The sequence below is a fragment of the Centroberyx affinis genome, unplaced genomic scaffold (assembly GCF_046629955.1).
Source record: "Centroberyx affinis isolate AG114_WGS23_722 - 3 ecotype Tasmania unplaced genomic scaffold, CSIRO-AGI_Caff_v1 ptg002226l_1, whole genome shotgun sequence".
Taxonomy (NCBI): domain Eukaryota; kingdom Metazoa; phylum Chordata; class Actinopteri; order Beryciformes; family Berycidae; genus Centroberyx; species Centroberyx affinis.
This window is the reverse complement of record NW_027280526.1, coordinates 23,415-38,233: the sequence shown is the minus strand read 5'-3', so window position 1 is coordinate 38,233 and position 14,819 is coordinate 23,415. Positions and strand designations below refer to the sequence as shown.

Here is a 14,819-nt window from a genome sequence, read left to right as displayed (position 1 = left end):
TAGACTTTTTTTGTTTACAAAATCAATTTGTGGAAAGATGATCTGTGTCAAAATGTATTTTTTTAAGATTTAATAAATCTGAAATTATTTTCAATATGTCTGAAATGTTTCTGTCTAAAATTTTTATTTGTCTGGCTGTGATGTTTTTCTATGTGTATATTAATATCAAGATAGCTGAAATAGAAGATTAGCTGAGCAAAAGTGTACTTAACAAAGATGTGCTTACCAAATAAAACACACACACACACACACACACACCTAATCCAAGGTTGTATGCAAAGTAAGCATGCATTGAAAAACCGTCACTAAAACAGTCCTGTTAATCAGTAACATCTAAAAAATCCCCTCAACACACAGAGCAACTGAACACACGCACACACACACACAGGTGAGAAATACATTCTATGAGGCCAGAAACAAAGTAAAGCAATTTATCTTTCATAGTCAAATGAAGAGGTCATACATACGTGCCAAAAAGCAATTGCTAAAGGCGAAAATTAAATAATATCCAAATATGGATAGATGGACACCTCATGCAGGATACACTTCAAAGCAGATTTTAAAATAGTTGTACTAATGGACTAATGGAGAGGTGGTGCTTGCATACACGCACACACACACACCCACACACACACACACACACACACACACACAAGACTCATTTCAAACAGCCCCCAATCTGCCATTGTGTGAAATGTGTGACAACTGTCAACGGCTCACCCAGAAGTCTTCATCTACAATATGATACTACTTACTGAGCCTCATTCTGTAGCTTCTGATTCTGTATGACCTTTACTTTCATCATTATTATTTTTATTATTATTTTATTTGTGTTTTGTGTATACTTGTACAGCACCTTGGTCGACAATCGTTTTTTAAGTGTGCTTTATAAATAAAATGAACTTGAACTTGAACTCAATCATAGTGAGTAGGATCTTCACTCACTGATGAAATACAGATGGTGTCTCCATGGAGTGCGTATCTGTTGTTGTGTGTGCACAGAAATAAGCGCATGCATGTTTGCGTATAAAAAGCATCTGCTGATTATTTTTCTGGTCATTTGGGCGTGTTGTGTGTAAGGCAGCTTGGAGCCGGCGACTGAAAGCAGGAATATCTCAGCAGGGCATACAGGATTATGATGGACTTTGCTACGCTGTGGAATTCACCACATCTCTTCACAGCCTTTGTCGAGGAAAACCTCTTCTATCAAACTTTATAGTGTCTTCATCTCCCCTGGTCTCCATCCTTCAGTGATGGCTGAATGGAGTTGGGTGGCTTACACGGTGCTGGAAGTGCTGATTGCCACGGCCTGCTGCCTTGGCAATGTGTTGGTGGTGTGTGCGGTGTGTATTGGTATCCGGGGCTCCCTTCGAGAGCCAACCTTCTGCTTCCTTGTTTCCTTGGCGGTGGCTGACTTCCTGGTGGGTGTAGCCGCCGTGCCCCTGGCCGTGCTATTGGACGGCTGGGCGAGTCTGACCCCTGACCTGTGCCTGCTTCTCAGCTGCGTGGTGCTCGTGCTGACGCAGGCCTCTGTGCTGTCACTGCTGGCTATCGCTGTGGACCGCTACCTGCGGCTACACACACCTCTCAGGTGAGGTACGCACACACCCGTTACAAGTGTACAGAAAAAGGTTTACAGTGTAGAAAAAGAATTAACATTCTCATGTGTTGCTTTGGAGACAAACTCTTATCCAGAGGTGGGAAGTAACAAAGAAAAATACTTTGCTTAAGTAAGATTTTCTAAGTTTTTATTTCACTTAAGACTTTTTACTTTTACTCACTACATTTAAAGAAAAATCTATACTTTCTACTCCCTACATTTTCAAAACAGACTCGTTACTCTCGGGAAATCATCAACTGATTTCTTTATTTTATTTTCTGCATCAGCTGCTTCCATCCCGGAAGCAGCTGTGATTGGCTGCTTGTACAGCAAAGTGACACCAAAAAGGAGGGAAAGGGACAGAGAGAGAAGAACGAAGAGAAGAGAAGCAACAAGAGAGTAGAGAATTAATATTAGTGAATTCAGCTGTGCTAGAATTAAAGTTAGTAATTTAAGGTGCAGTCACTTTCTCATCTGTGATTCAGAGGAACGCTCAACAGAGAACCAATTTAGTACATGACTTACTTACTTAATCCTCTTCATCCCCTACGGGACATGAGGCTACAATGCGCTCCTTCCACCGTTTCCTGTCCTTGGCAACATGTTGTGCCTCGCCCCAAGAGACATTCATCTTGGAAAGGTCGTCTGCCACAGTTCTGCGCCAGGTCATTTTAGGCCGTCCAGGAGTACATTAGAAACGCCTATTTTGTACTTTTATACTTTGAGTAAATTAAAGACCATGTACTTTTATACTTTGACTTGAGTAAAGGATTTGAAATGGTTCTTCTTCGTATTTTTAGATGAGTATTTTGAGTATAGCACTTTTACTTGAGTAAGGAATTTGTGTACTTCTACCACCTCTGCTCTCTCTCCCCCTCTCTCTCACGCTCATGCTCTCTCTCTCTTCTGTCTCAGATACAAAGACCTGGCCACACAAAGGCGTACGTGGCTGGCCGTGTCTGTGTGCTGGACGCTTTCCTGCCTGCTGGGCTTCACCCCTCTGTTCGGCTGGCACAACTACACCCCCCTGGCCTCTGGTACCACCAATAAATCTTCCTCTTCCTCCACCTCTCCGCCCTGCACCTTCCTGTCTGTTATCTCTCTCCCTTTCATGGTCTACTTCAACTTCCTGGGGTGCGTTCTGGCGCCCCTGCTGGTCATGACCCTCCTCTACGCGCGGATCTTCTGGAGCCTACAGGGACGTCTGCAGGAGAGCTGTCCTCAAGCCCGGGCCTCTCTGCTCCGGGAGAGGAGGCTGGCCCGCTCACTGGCCCTGGTGCTCTTTTTGTTTGCGGGCTGCTGGATTCCCCTGCACTTGATGAACTGTCTGCTGCTCTTCCACGGTCCTCAATCCGTCACACAGGGGGCCCTATATACAGGCAGGTGACAGTAGCTTTTATAGTTCTTACACAGTCTGCAGTTGGTCTATTTATATGTTCATACTGAGAGATATATTTGCATATAGTTCTTCTGGTGAATCTGAATGAGGCATTTTTCTGTCAATCATGTATTTACAAATCACAGTACCTACTCTCCAGCTATTAGGCAAATTCAAATCTGACAGAAACGCGTCCAATCTCCAGGTATCCTCCTGTCCCATGCCAACTCAGCGGTCAACCCAGTGGTCTACGCTTACCGCATCCCAAAGATCCAGCAGGCCTACAGTCAAATATGGAGGCGCTTCCTGACGGGGCTGGACTGTTGCCATGGGGATGAGCGAGTTCAACGATCAATAGCAGGCGGCAGAGCCAATCAAACAGAGACGTGTGGATCGGGAAGGAAGGCCACACCCTGAACGCAGCAGCAGGAGGAAGATCGACTGGGGACATTTTGAGTCCGGCGATGCTTAAGACTTGAGCTCAGGAGTACTTTGTCAGAGGGTTTCGCACCGGCTCACACACACTTAAGTCCACAGCAGGGATAGACAACCATGTAGAACCGAGAGTGTGCAGGTTTTCATCACAACGAAACGCTACACCAGGTGACTTCACGGATTAAACTCTTGTCTGGTTGAGGCTCTGTGAAATCACCTGGTGGAGGGTTTGGTTGGAATGAAAACCTGCAGACTCTCAGCTCTCCTGGTCTATAGTAATGCTGTCTTCCAGTCAAAGCCGTCTCCCATGGCTCCACTAGAGGGTGCTCTCTGCTAACAAACTCAGTAGGCCTTCTTATCCACAAACCAGTCAGACAAACAGTTTCAAGATCCCATTCATTGATCTCTGGACAACTGATTTGAGGCAACATTTATTTCAGTATGACTTTATTGAGATGTACATATTTTTAAACAACATATTTAAAACGATATAAGTTCAACACTAACTTTTTTTGGCAGCAGAAATGTAACTGTCTGGGAATAAATGTGATATTTAGTCATGACAGTGTGTTGAATATTCATAAGCGTTCAGTGAGCTCCTCAGGGAAGGCAATAGACTGTATAGTTATCACCTGAGCAGGGTGCGATCCCACCCACCAAACTATACAACCTACTACCTCACCCTGACAGAACACAAATCAAACACACCACAGATTCACCTGTTCAGGAACTTAAAACTGAATTTACCTGAGAGTGTCTGGTGGAATCAGTCAGATATCTGTGTGCTATACATACAGCAGTTCTAGCAAAGACAGTACAGTGCATTACATCGAATTCTGCAAGTGTAAGTTTTGATTGGACAACTTGATAGCCCATCTGGAGATGGCAGTCGCTGATTGGCTGACTCGGCTGTCTCCTTAGGAAAGACAGTAGATTGTATAGTTATCTCAAAAAGAGGTCACACAACCCCACAACTATTCAATCTACTACCTCAGCCCCAAGGACAGCATCCACATTGCTTCAGCATCAAAGATCCTCACAGGTAACACTCCTGCAATGATACAAAGAAAAAGAGACAGAGAGGGTTATCTCAATCAAATTGTTCTCTGTAAAACACATGAAATACAAACCGGGGTAAGGTCTAGGGTTTCTGTTGTCCAATCTGAAATTTTTTAACATATTTGCCGGAAGATATTGTGTCCAAATTCAAACCCTCTGTCACGGAAATGAGTGTAAGGTATTTTGGGTTCATCTCTTTGTCTCCCTCTTTGTATTTCTTTGAATTGTCTTCTGGAAATGGTTCAAAATAAGGACTTAAGGAGGAAAGCTGTTTGTGCTTAATGACAACAAGTCTTCGACTGCCAAGATTTTGAGAAACGTTTAGCACTTCTTTACGAGAGAAGACCCTGAGAGACTTGCGTATATTGGCTCATCCTCATCAATCTGGGCAAAGCCAAAGCATTTTATTGTGGGACTGAACATCTTTTAAAAAAAGCCCCAGCCCACGAAAATAATTACGAGTAATTTAAGAATAATTTAACGGTAAACAGACAACGGAAAGTGAGAGCACTAATGTGTGAAAGCCCAAAAAATAACTCACTGGCTTCCTGAGACTCTGGCATGTGATCGAAAGAGAAAAAAAAGCCGCTCGACTCTGTGCCAGGAATTTGTTTCCGTTTTTGCCAAAAACTGAGCTCATTCCAGCGGGCTATCCCTGTGTAGGCTGGCTGCTGCTTCTCAGACGGAGGTACACACACAGATGCCTGCAAATATGGCTGCCACCAGCTGCCTCTGATTGAATACAAAGCTGGGATTCTGCCCCCAAAACAAAACAAGGAAACACAAAATGGCGTCTCGCGTGTCGGCCATTTTAGGTCTGCTTTAAAACATTGTAAGATCTACCTTTCAGTTTTCCCGAGCCTGCTGTCTTTTCTAAACAGACATCCGACGAAGAAGCAGAGACTGTTTTCTCGAGATTGAGGGAGAATCAATCTTGTGGCGAGCACCGAGACGTAACCAAGACCCGAGCCAACAGACTCTATCACGGTACTGAGAGAGAGAGAAACCCTGTAACGTTACTTATCAGACAGCTGGGAAGTTTTGTTACAAAGAAAATACATAATTAGATACAGGTAATACATATCCCTATGTTTTTACTGGCACTTTTAGCAGCTCAGCTTGAGTTCCATCAAAAATGCACAAATCTTTGTGGTGCTTAGTGTGGCTAAATGGTAACCAATAACAGTGGCACACTCATTGAACAAATAAATGAAATAGTACCGTTTGATCAAATACACTTTTACACATTATTTCCTACTTGCTAATCTTGAATCTTGAATCGTGAATCTGCAAGAAAACTGCTAATCTATTACGGGAGGAAGCAAGGATAGCCAGGAGACTGATCCCTTGGCATGGCAGTGACTGAAGGGTTAATGAGTGCCAGACTAAATGCCAGGCCTGGGCTGGGGGGTAGACGGAGAAGGGGTTAGGGGGTACACTGCTTTGCATAAATTAGCATACAGGCACAACCCCTGAGACTTGGTCCAGACCAGCCCCTCGTTAGCATGCAGTAGACCCCGCTAGTCTGATTACAGAAGACCAGACAGACAGAAGGGGTGGGGGTAGGTTGGCATAATGCCCAACTCTGCCACCATGCCAGTGACAGATCTACACACTCCGCCTGGTTGCCAAGAAATATCCTCTGATTGGAGCACATGCTGTATTTGGTGGAGGAGAGGAAAAACTAACAGTGATGTGACACAGTGTTTAGGGGGAATTGGGTCAAATTGAATGAAGATTTAACAGGGCACATGAACATGGCAAGGATGGGAAAACAAATATTAAATCTTTGTGGGGAATAAAGAGGATCTTATCGCAATAATTCTAACCCACTGATCTTGTGCTTGTGAGCTTCTGGGTTAATTCCAAACACTGGAGTCCAATTCCCTGCACAACTCCAGACTGTTTTGGAAACATTAAGGCCAAACTTGGTCAGTCATGTGAGCCCCATTAGGCGCTATTGTCTCTGGTCGTGGACTTTGTCTATGGCACATAAAAGGGGCACACAGGGCTCTATTGAGGCAAATCAGTTTCTCTGTCAACAGCTCCGGAATAAGTGTGGCATAAGCCAGTAGGGCAGCTGAGATGAGCCTGAAGAAAAGAGGAAGAGAAGAGGAAGAAATGTGGCCTATTGAGTTAATCTCATCTGCCTATCAGACAGTCTGTCTGTGCATCTGTCAGGGAAGAATTGTGGCTGAACAGCAGTAAATTCACGTCAGACTAGCAGTATTCTGTGCAAGCCAAGAAACATGCAGCCTGTCCTCTCTTGCCCTCTCATATCTCTCCTCTGCTGTGACCAACCAGGATATGTTTTTTTCTAGAGATGATTTCCTGCTTTAGTATGCTAATCTAGTTTGGGATGACAGCTAGACATGTTTCATTTGGGGTTTCCAAAGCCCCTTGTCACAGTTGTAGCACTGGGAATTTTCAATTACTTTTGAACAGATGTTTCTTTTATCATTTACAGTACACTTGCTGCATCTGTGAAGCCTGCCTGATCGTGTCTTCTTGCACAGTTTTGCGAGGTAACAGACATGCAACGTTACATTTTGTTTTAAATAAATCCATTATTCAGAATACTGCTACAAAAATGTGAAGTATTTTTAAAAGACTTACCAAGAAAATTTAAATAAATAATAAAATAAACAGTAACACGTAGAGAAATGCATGACCTCACCTCTGATAACCTAAAATCAATATCTGCAAAACACTGAAGACAGTTTGTTGTGATCAAACTATCTGCTCTTTCTTGGATTAAGTTGAATGTACAGAATCAAAATGGCTGCCGCACTGAATCACCAGTGACTATGCAAGCTTTGCAAACTTCCAACATCAAACTAAGTCTGCTGTGCTAGCAAAACACACACACAAAACAAATTTATCGCTATTGTTCCTTTCTTCACAAATCAAAAGCCGCACTAAAACGAAGACAAAAAAATATCGTTGAAACAATAGGCCTTAGCTTCCTCTCCTCCACAGTGAAAGGATGCAGGATTCGTCGGATTTACTCCTCCTCACCCAGTTCAAACGACGTAAACACACAAATTAATTAGCAAATCCCCAAACACACACAGCACACTCAGTTGCCAACAAAACTCCTCAGAATTGGAGCAGATTTTCGCAGGAAGCAGAGGCAGGGAAATACCTATTGGATTGCCTGGTCCCTTGGTCCGCGAGACAGGATGAATGCTTGGCACAGACACAACGGAGGGGGCACCAGACGATTGGTACAGGTTCTTGTGTGTTTCTCGTCTCTCTCTCTCCCTCTCTCTCTCTCTCTCTCTCTCTCTCCCTCTCTCTCTCCCTCTCTCTCTGAGCTTGGTGCCAAGAATGGGCAGTGTCTGTGTGCCAGGCAGAATTTCAATGAGGGAGGAAGGAGGTGGTGATGGTGGGCAAAGAGAGGGAGGGGTGGGGAGGCAGAGTTGGCAGAGGAAGTATGCCACACAATGAATGGCACAATGGAAGAATTCCCACAGTTGAAAAGACGCACACTGATGCAATGGCTCTTAAATGTCGGTCTCCCCAAGTCGTACTCACAAGAGAAAGACAGAGTCTGGGCGTCTGGCAGATTCGAAGGGAGAAGGCTCGTCGTTTCGACAGAGCGCTACGGGTGATGTTGGTGTACCAGCTTTCTCATCCTGCCCATTCCCTAAGGAACGCCTGATTTCTACATTAAAGGACGGAGGAAGGGGGAGCCGAGCCTGTTCTGTGCCCACTTGGCATGGTGCCCGCTCTGATGTGCTGTATATCCTCATTACCAAGACACACACGGGCACACACACATGTGGGTGCATGAAATACACTGCCACGCACGATGCATGCGCACAAACACACACACACACACACACACACACACACACACGTACACACAGCACAATTGCTTGATCTGTACACATGGAAGGAGCTCAGCTAATGGCCACACAGGTCTGGCGAAGTCATATTTGATCCTGACTCTCTAAATGTGAATTATGGGAATGACTTGTTTGCCAGCAAATTCACAGTTGTTTTGCAAGATGGAGGACAAGTAGTGCACACAAATGCATATACGAGCATAAGAGCTAGGTAAATATGTTGGGCTCCGTGTTTGATGAAAAGATAATGCGATCCAGATAAGGAGTCGCCATAAGGGGCCCATTGTATTGACTGTCTAACAATCATTTCAAACATAGATACACACATAGAGGTGGAGCTAAGTGGAAAAAACATGCTGGCAGGCAGGGCACACACTCATTCCACGCTTATAAACGCCCATCTATTTTTAGAGTGACATTTAAGCATCTCTTTTATCTTTTTGTTAGTTTGACATGACATTACCCATGCCTTTAAAAGCATGGCTGTCTTCACTACAACAGACTGTAAAATAGTAAGAATCATTGACTTTTAAACAGTGTGAATTATCAGTTATCAGGTAAAGAAAAAGAAAAAAAAGGACTGTAGTAGAATCGTTGGTTAATATACTCTCAAAGTACCCAGGTAGCCCACAGGCCATGTGTTCCTACAGCTCAGATTGATGACTCAAACTGAAGAAAATATGCATCATTTTTTTTCTCCTCTTCCTCTCCTCTCTCCTTCCCCACTCCTTCCCACTTACCCAACACTTGTCTATGCTTTTGCTAATCTGCTGATGAGATGTGTGGTTGCCATGGTTTCAAATGTTTCTGATAGCTCCGATGCCTGGCCCAGTCTCTGGGCATGTTGCTGCACGCCCACATGTCGTAGCATTCACTGATGCCACACAGAGCAGGCCATACACACACACACACACACACACACACACACACACACACACACACACACACACACACACACACACACACATAACACACACGTATGCACGCACTTGCACACAAACATACTATAGCACACATTGAGGCCACATTTCTGTCTGTTCTTGGGGGGAAAGGTATGATGCCTCTCATTTACAATAGTTCTGTGTGTGTGTGTGTGTGTGTGTGTGTGTGTGTGTGTGTGCATGTGTGTGTGTGTGTGTGTGTGTGCATGTGCATGTGTGTGTGCATGTATATATACGTGCAAGCTTGTATATGTTAGGATGGAACAGCTGCTGCTTCCTGCAAGAGCAGAGACACTTCCTGTTGCCTTGCTGCAGCCGTGGCCGGAGAGCCAAGATATCAACCAATCAGCTAAGTTGAGGCTGAATGCAGGAAGTTAGCCTGACTGCCTCCAGGAGAAAAACACAGAAACATTATGAGGCAACATGATAAGTTCATCTGAGGATAAGAGAGGGGCGGAGAAAGAGCTCTTCCACTCCTACCTCTCTGTTTTTCTCTGTATATCTCTCGTTCTCTCTCTCTCTCTCTCTCTCTCTCTCTCTCTCCAGCTCCTTCTCCTTTAACATTTTCTTCTCAATACTGTCGCATTTCGATACACATAAAAGAGGTTTTATCCGAAACGTTCTCTCTTTTGTCTTTTTCATAAATTCATTTGCCACTCGGTGCCAGAGCTGAACAATTCAAAATGGCAGCAATAGATTCAGAGGAATTGTGAGTAGTATGTCTATGAATTGTGAAGGGCATGTTGAAAGGGTCTGCCCTTATTCACTGTTTCTTAAACACGTGGCACGAAGGCGCCATCTTAACACCAAACCCTTTTTAGTTCAAGCTATTAAAGATAGGCAATCCAGTTATAGGATTTCTAATCGTACATACGATACGCAGATAATTCAGATAATTCAATCAGCATTGAATTTCCCCCTCCAAAACTATGTTAAGCGATCCAATCAGCGTTTGTTTTATTTACATATCCTGTTTTGTCTATCACGGATTGCAACATTCATATCTTGCTTTTAGTCACATGGCATTCTGGCTTCTGACAAGAGACGTTTAAACCTAGTGTAACAGGCATAGTGAGCTTGTTTTCTTACAGTTAAGTAAGTCACTCAACTATCAGATAAATGCTATTGTTTTTGGACGAGACAACCTTGTAATGACTTATCGACAAATTTATGACCAAAACGTGCAAGAACAATTAAACACATGCAGTCAGGTTAAACCGCAATTCATAAAAAAGCTGCTGTGCATTCAGTCCTGTTCTGAGAGACTATTTTTACAGTGCCGTCTGGTAGTTTGACCTGCCTCAGTTTCATTTCTGCTCGAGTTTCCTGTCGAGTGCAAAGTATCAGATACAGTAGTGCACTAAACACAATGCCTCAAGACAAACAGTGCAGTTGGCACCTTTAAAACCACTGTCACACCTATAGAATGCAGAAAGATACCGCACACACACACACACACACACACACACACACACACACACAAACACACATGTATTCCTGTGAAAGAACTGCCACACAACTGAGTTTTGATAGGGGCAGAAAGTGCAAACAGTGTGTGCAGGGAGCGAGAAACAGAGTAAATATTGCCCTTATATCAACTATCATAACGGCTGTGGATGATAAGAGCCCTGCCAGCGCCTGAGTGGTCCTGTGGGTGTAGCCTCTCACACTGGTTAGCAGCTAAACCTCCACCCCAGAGTTGACCCGAAGACAACAATCAGTTGACCCTCTGAGGTCTAAAAGTAATCGAGAAGGCCTGTCCTGTCCTTCTGCCGGTCTACAAAGAGACACCTGTTCAGTACAACACACCACAGAACGACTGTTTGCCACTCTGTCAGAGCCTCCTGTCCTAGAGCAGGAAGGGAGGGGAAGAGAGAGACAGAGAAAGAGACAGAGGGGAGACGGCCGGCAGGGAGTCGAGGAGTCCCCTCTGAGCTCCACAAAAAGTTTCTCCTGTTGTCTTCCATCGAGCCAAAATGGCGGCGAGCGGAGTGCGGCGTGGCAGCCGACGACGGCAGGCACGTTTTACAGGAGGAAGACCGTGATGAAGGACAGAGGAGAGGGAGGAAGGAGCGTGAGCAGAAGGATTACAGGGCAGTGAAAGAGAAGGGGAGAGGTGTCGCAGGATAAAAAAGAGAAATACCTGGAGCCTGTAGTGTGAGCGGCGGGCTGGGCCGGAGGACTGGAGGAGAAGAGGGCCGTGATGGCGGGAAGAAGGGAAAAGAGAGGAGGGGAGCACACCCTCTGAGAGTTACGCCCCCTTCCCACAATCCCCTCCTACTGGCGTGACTGCGTCTGTCCGTACACAGGGTGACAGAGGGACGTCTGCTCACACACAGCTCTAAAACACACACACACACACACAGAGAGAGACACACACGAGTCACAGTATCAGACACACACATCCACAAAAGCTCCAAAATAGACTCACATTGCTTGCAGTTGCGTACGATCAAAATGCAGACACACACAAACACACACACAGAACACAACAAAACACAAACATACATATAAATAATCAATTTGCCAGCCTTTGGATCGCCCTCTGCTCTGCCCTGCTCTCTGTTTGCTTCACTCCGCCTGCCCACTTTGGCATCGCTGCCAAGAGGGAAGGAGAGAAAGAGAGAAGGAGGGGGGGGGGGTTATAGAGACACAGAAAGAGGAAGGGAGGGACATGGTGTAGCGAGAGAGGGGGGGGCAGAAAGAGGAGGAGTCAGAGAAAAGGAGTTAAGAAAGAGAGTGAGAGAGAGAAAGAAAGAAAAAAGACAGAGAAAGAAAGAGAGAAAGAGGGGAGGGAGGACACACAAATAAACTGGTGTGAGCAGACAGACAGAGAGACAGAGACCAGTGATAAACAGTGGGACAGCAGCTGGGAGCACTCACAGAGTTTGTATGTTAATCATCTAACATCCAAAACACACTTTCCCCCCTCCGTACTGTACTTCTACTGTACCGCGCAAACACACAGATGGCCAGAGAGAGAGAGAAGCAGATCCCGACATTTCTGCCATATTGTTCCATCTCGCCACATTTTACATGACAATCAATAGGGGAGGAAAAAAAGCCCAAACTGGCTTGAGATTTGAACTCTAAACAGACACCATGTTGTTGTCAAGTTCTCGTCTGACAGAGGAGTCCCCGGAGACTTACTGTCCTCGCACAGTTTCGACATCTTTATTCCGCCTGCTTTTCTCCGTCTTCCCCTCCATCCTTCCCTCAGTTCGTCCTCTCCCTCCATCAGGGATAATATCAGCCCTCCTCGGTGGGAGGGGCTTAGGGGAGTTCAGCTAAATGAATCAATGAGTGGGGAGAGAGAGTGGGGGGGGGGGGTGGTGTATTTCAGAGAATGTCACAAATGTTTTTTTCAGCCATTGGCATCTTTCCCAGGTCTCCCTGCACTTCGCTCACGCCAGGAAGAGAGATGAACACCGATGCAGATCTTGGATCAGCGAGCAATCCTCCCTAGATAACCTCGATCATTAGGAGGGAAAACGTAAAACCATCCGTTGATCCGTCGTTGGCGTCTCTCCTCCACAGCCCGAGCTCTGACCAATCACAGCGGGTTTGGCAGGTATCCCGAGCCACGCTGACCAATCAGAGTTCGCATTTCAAACGTCCTCAACTTCAAAACGCGAGGCATAATTCTCCCTCAAAACAAAGCGGAAATATTTCTTCCTATTAAAGTGCAAACAAACACTTTTTCCTCCTCTTTGGAAAATGCACACAGACCTATTGAGGAAAAAGAACGAAGCATGTATTGTCTTTGGCGCATGAAACAGTTAATTCCTTGTTGCAGCCACGGTAATACCTGAGTCGGTCGAGTCTCCAAATGGACACAAACACACACACACACACACACACACACACACATTTTTGGAGGGTTCTCCCGGTACTCAAACACTCACCGCGGAGACAAAACAGACCACAATAGTCCGGCTTCTCTGCCAAAACTCCACATGATTCTTTTCTTGAAGAGGGGACAACGGACACACACACACACACACACACATACATATACACACACACACACACTCACATATTCATACTGTACACACACACACATTCTCATACTGTACACACACGCACACACATACATAAAGTGGTGTGAACAATCCGGTTCTTCCATGGCGGCTCAGATTCAGCCAGCGAGTTGGACAGCCCCTCAACCTGACGTCACGTCTCCTTTGTTGTTTATGAATTTATTTCTCTCCTCAGCTGAACTCTCTGAACCCAGCGTCCCCCTCTCCTCCCCTCCCGTCCTGTCCTCCAGCCCTACGCTTACCCCCTGCCAACGAAGGCGGGCAAATACAGTATGGCTTTAACAAGGAATGAGAAAAGAAAGAGAGAAAGAGAGGGTGGGGAGGAGGGGGGGTGGCGGGGTTGGGGGGGGGGGGGGGGGTGGCTGCAAAGTTGAAGGCTGAGATGTCTCTCTCCCTTTTTCTTTTCTTCTTTTTCTTCTTCGATCGCTCCCTGTGTCTCTTCCTGCTTGGCTTGTAAAAGTTTCAGCTGCACGGCGGGCCGGCCTCTTTTGGCAGCCATCCAACTCTTGACTCTCCTCTCCCCTCGCCAGAGAGAGGAGGGGAGGACTAATATAGTCACAGCTAGACTGTACCGAACTGTACAGCTGTAGTAGAGACAGATGTATTCCAAATACACAAGGGCCATTTTTATTAACTAAGCCCTGCAGAAAGACAGCAGATATATGGAATTACTTCAGTGTTGACGCCTAACGAGCAATGCATCATGCAGTGGGTCTGGGTGATGTTGTAAAATAGAAGCTAGTCATGTAAATGTGACCTACGGCCATTACAGCGAGTTTCTGAAGCTTGTGCTAGGCAGTGTGATAGAGCTGTGATGCTTTATCTGGGTGTGAGAGCTGAATCTGATAAGAGTGTTTTTCACGGCTCACACCCAGGTCGCACAAGGACACGCTCACTTTGTTGACGACATGGGAAGCTCAGTTGCTTGTATGTACAAACATTACTACACTAGTACTAGCACACACACTTTTATACGACTTAATATTTACAACATTTTAAAACATTTTAAGTGCCTACCAAATAAGCCTTCTGTTCCAGTGCGCGCGCGCGCACACACACACACACACACACACACACACACACACACACACACACACTTTGTTACTGATTTACCCTGACCACACCCTGGGTGCACAGCGGTCATAGCAGGACACACGCTTCTGTCTCAGTCTCTGCACATCTGTGCCTCTGCGTAGTCAATGCAAGCGTTTGTGTGTGTGTGTGTGTGTGTGTGTGTCCCAGGATGAATTATATTCAAAGGTGGAATAAGTACCATTTCACTGTCACATAGCACAAAATGAGCATATATCTGCAAGGGTTTGATAGAGTTGTTGTTCAAACAAAGACCAGGGTCTGAAATTAACTTTTTGGCTCACCTGCTAAGAGCTGACAAAGTAACTCTGGGTAAGATTTTACCTGCCAAGAATAATTTTTACTGGACAAAATAATTAATATACATTTTTCACAGAAATATATCACCCTACGTGTTTTCAATGGCATGTTGTGTATAGAATC

At 45.2% G+C, this 14,819-nt stretch overlaps 1 protein-coding gene and 1 long non-coding RNA gene across 2 annotated transcripts; one reads left to right on the top strand and one right to left on the bottom strand.

Annotated features, from left to right (window-relative positions):
- The first annotated feature begins 1,253 nt into the window (after positions 1–1,253).
- On the top strand, positions 1,254–3,395 carry LOC139655274 (adenosine receptor A3). Its single transcript, XM_071532630.1, has 3 exons — positions 1,254–1,591; positions 2,516–2,979; positions 3,184–3,395. Exons 1-3 carry the CDS (start codon positions 1,254–1,256, stop codon positions 3,393–3,395), a joined length of 1,014 nt encoding a protein of 337 aa, XP_071388731.1.
- Positions 3,396–3,863: 468 nt separating this feature from the next.
- LOC139655276 (uncharacterized) lies at positions 3,864–13,352 on the bottom strand. Its single transcript, XR_011696059.1, has 4 exons — positions 13,170–13,352; positions 11,773–11,862; positions 11,408–11,605; positions 3,864–4,464 (listed from the first exon to the last, which is right to left on the bottom strand). It is a non-coding gene; the product is annotated as an uncharacterized lncRNA (long non-coding RNA).
- Between the last annotated feature and the right edge of the window lie 1,467 nt (positions 13,353–14,819).

Coding starts and splice junctions, on each gene's coding strand:
- LOC139655274 (XM_071532630.1), top strand. CDS start 1,254: ATGGCTGAATGGAGTTGGGTGGCTTACACGGTGCTGGAAGTGCTGATT. Junction 1,592..2,515: donor CGGCTACACACACCTCTCAG/GTGAGGTACGCA, acceptor CTTCTGTCTCAG/ATACAAAGACCTGGCCACAC. Junction 2,980..3,183: donor ACAGGGGGCCCTATATACAG/GCAGGTGACAGT, acceptor TCCAATCTCCAG/GTATCCTCCTGTCCCATGCC.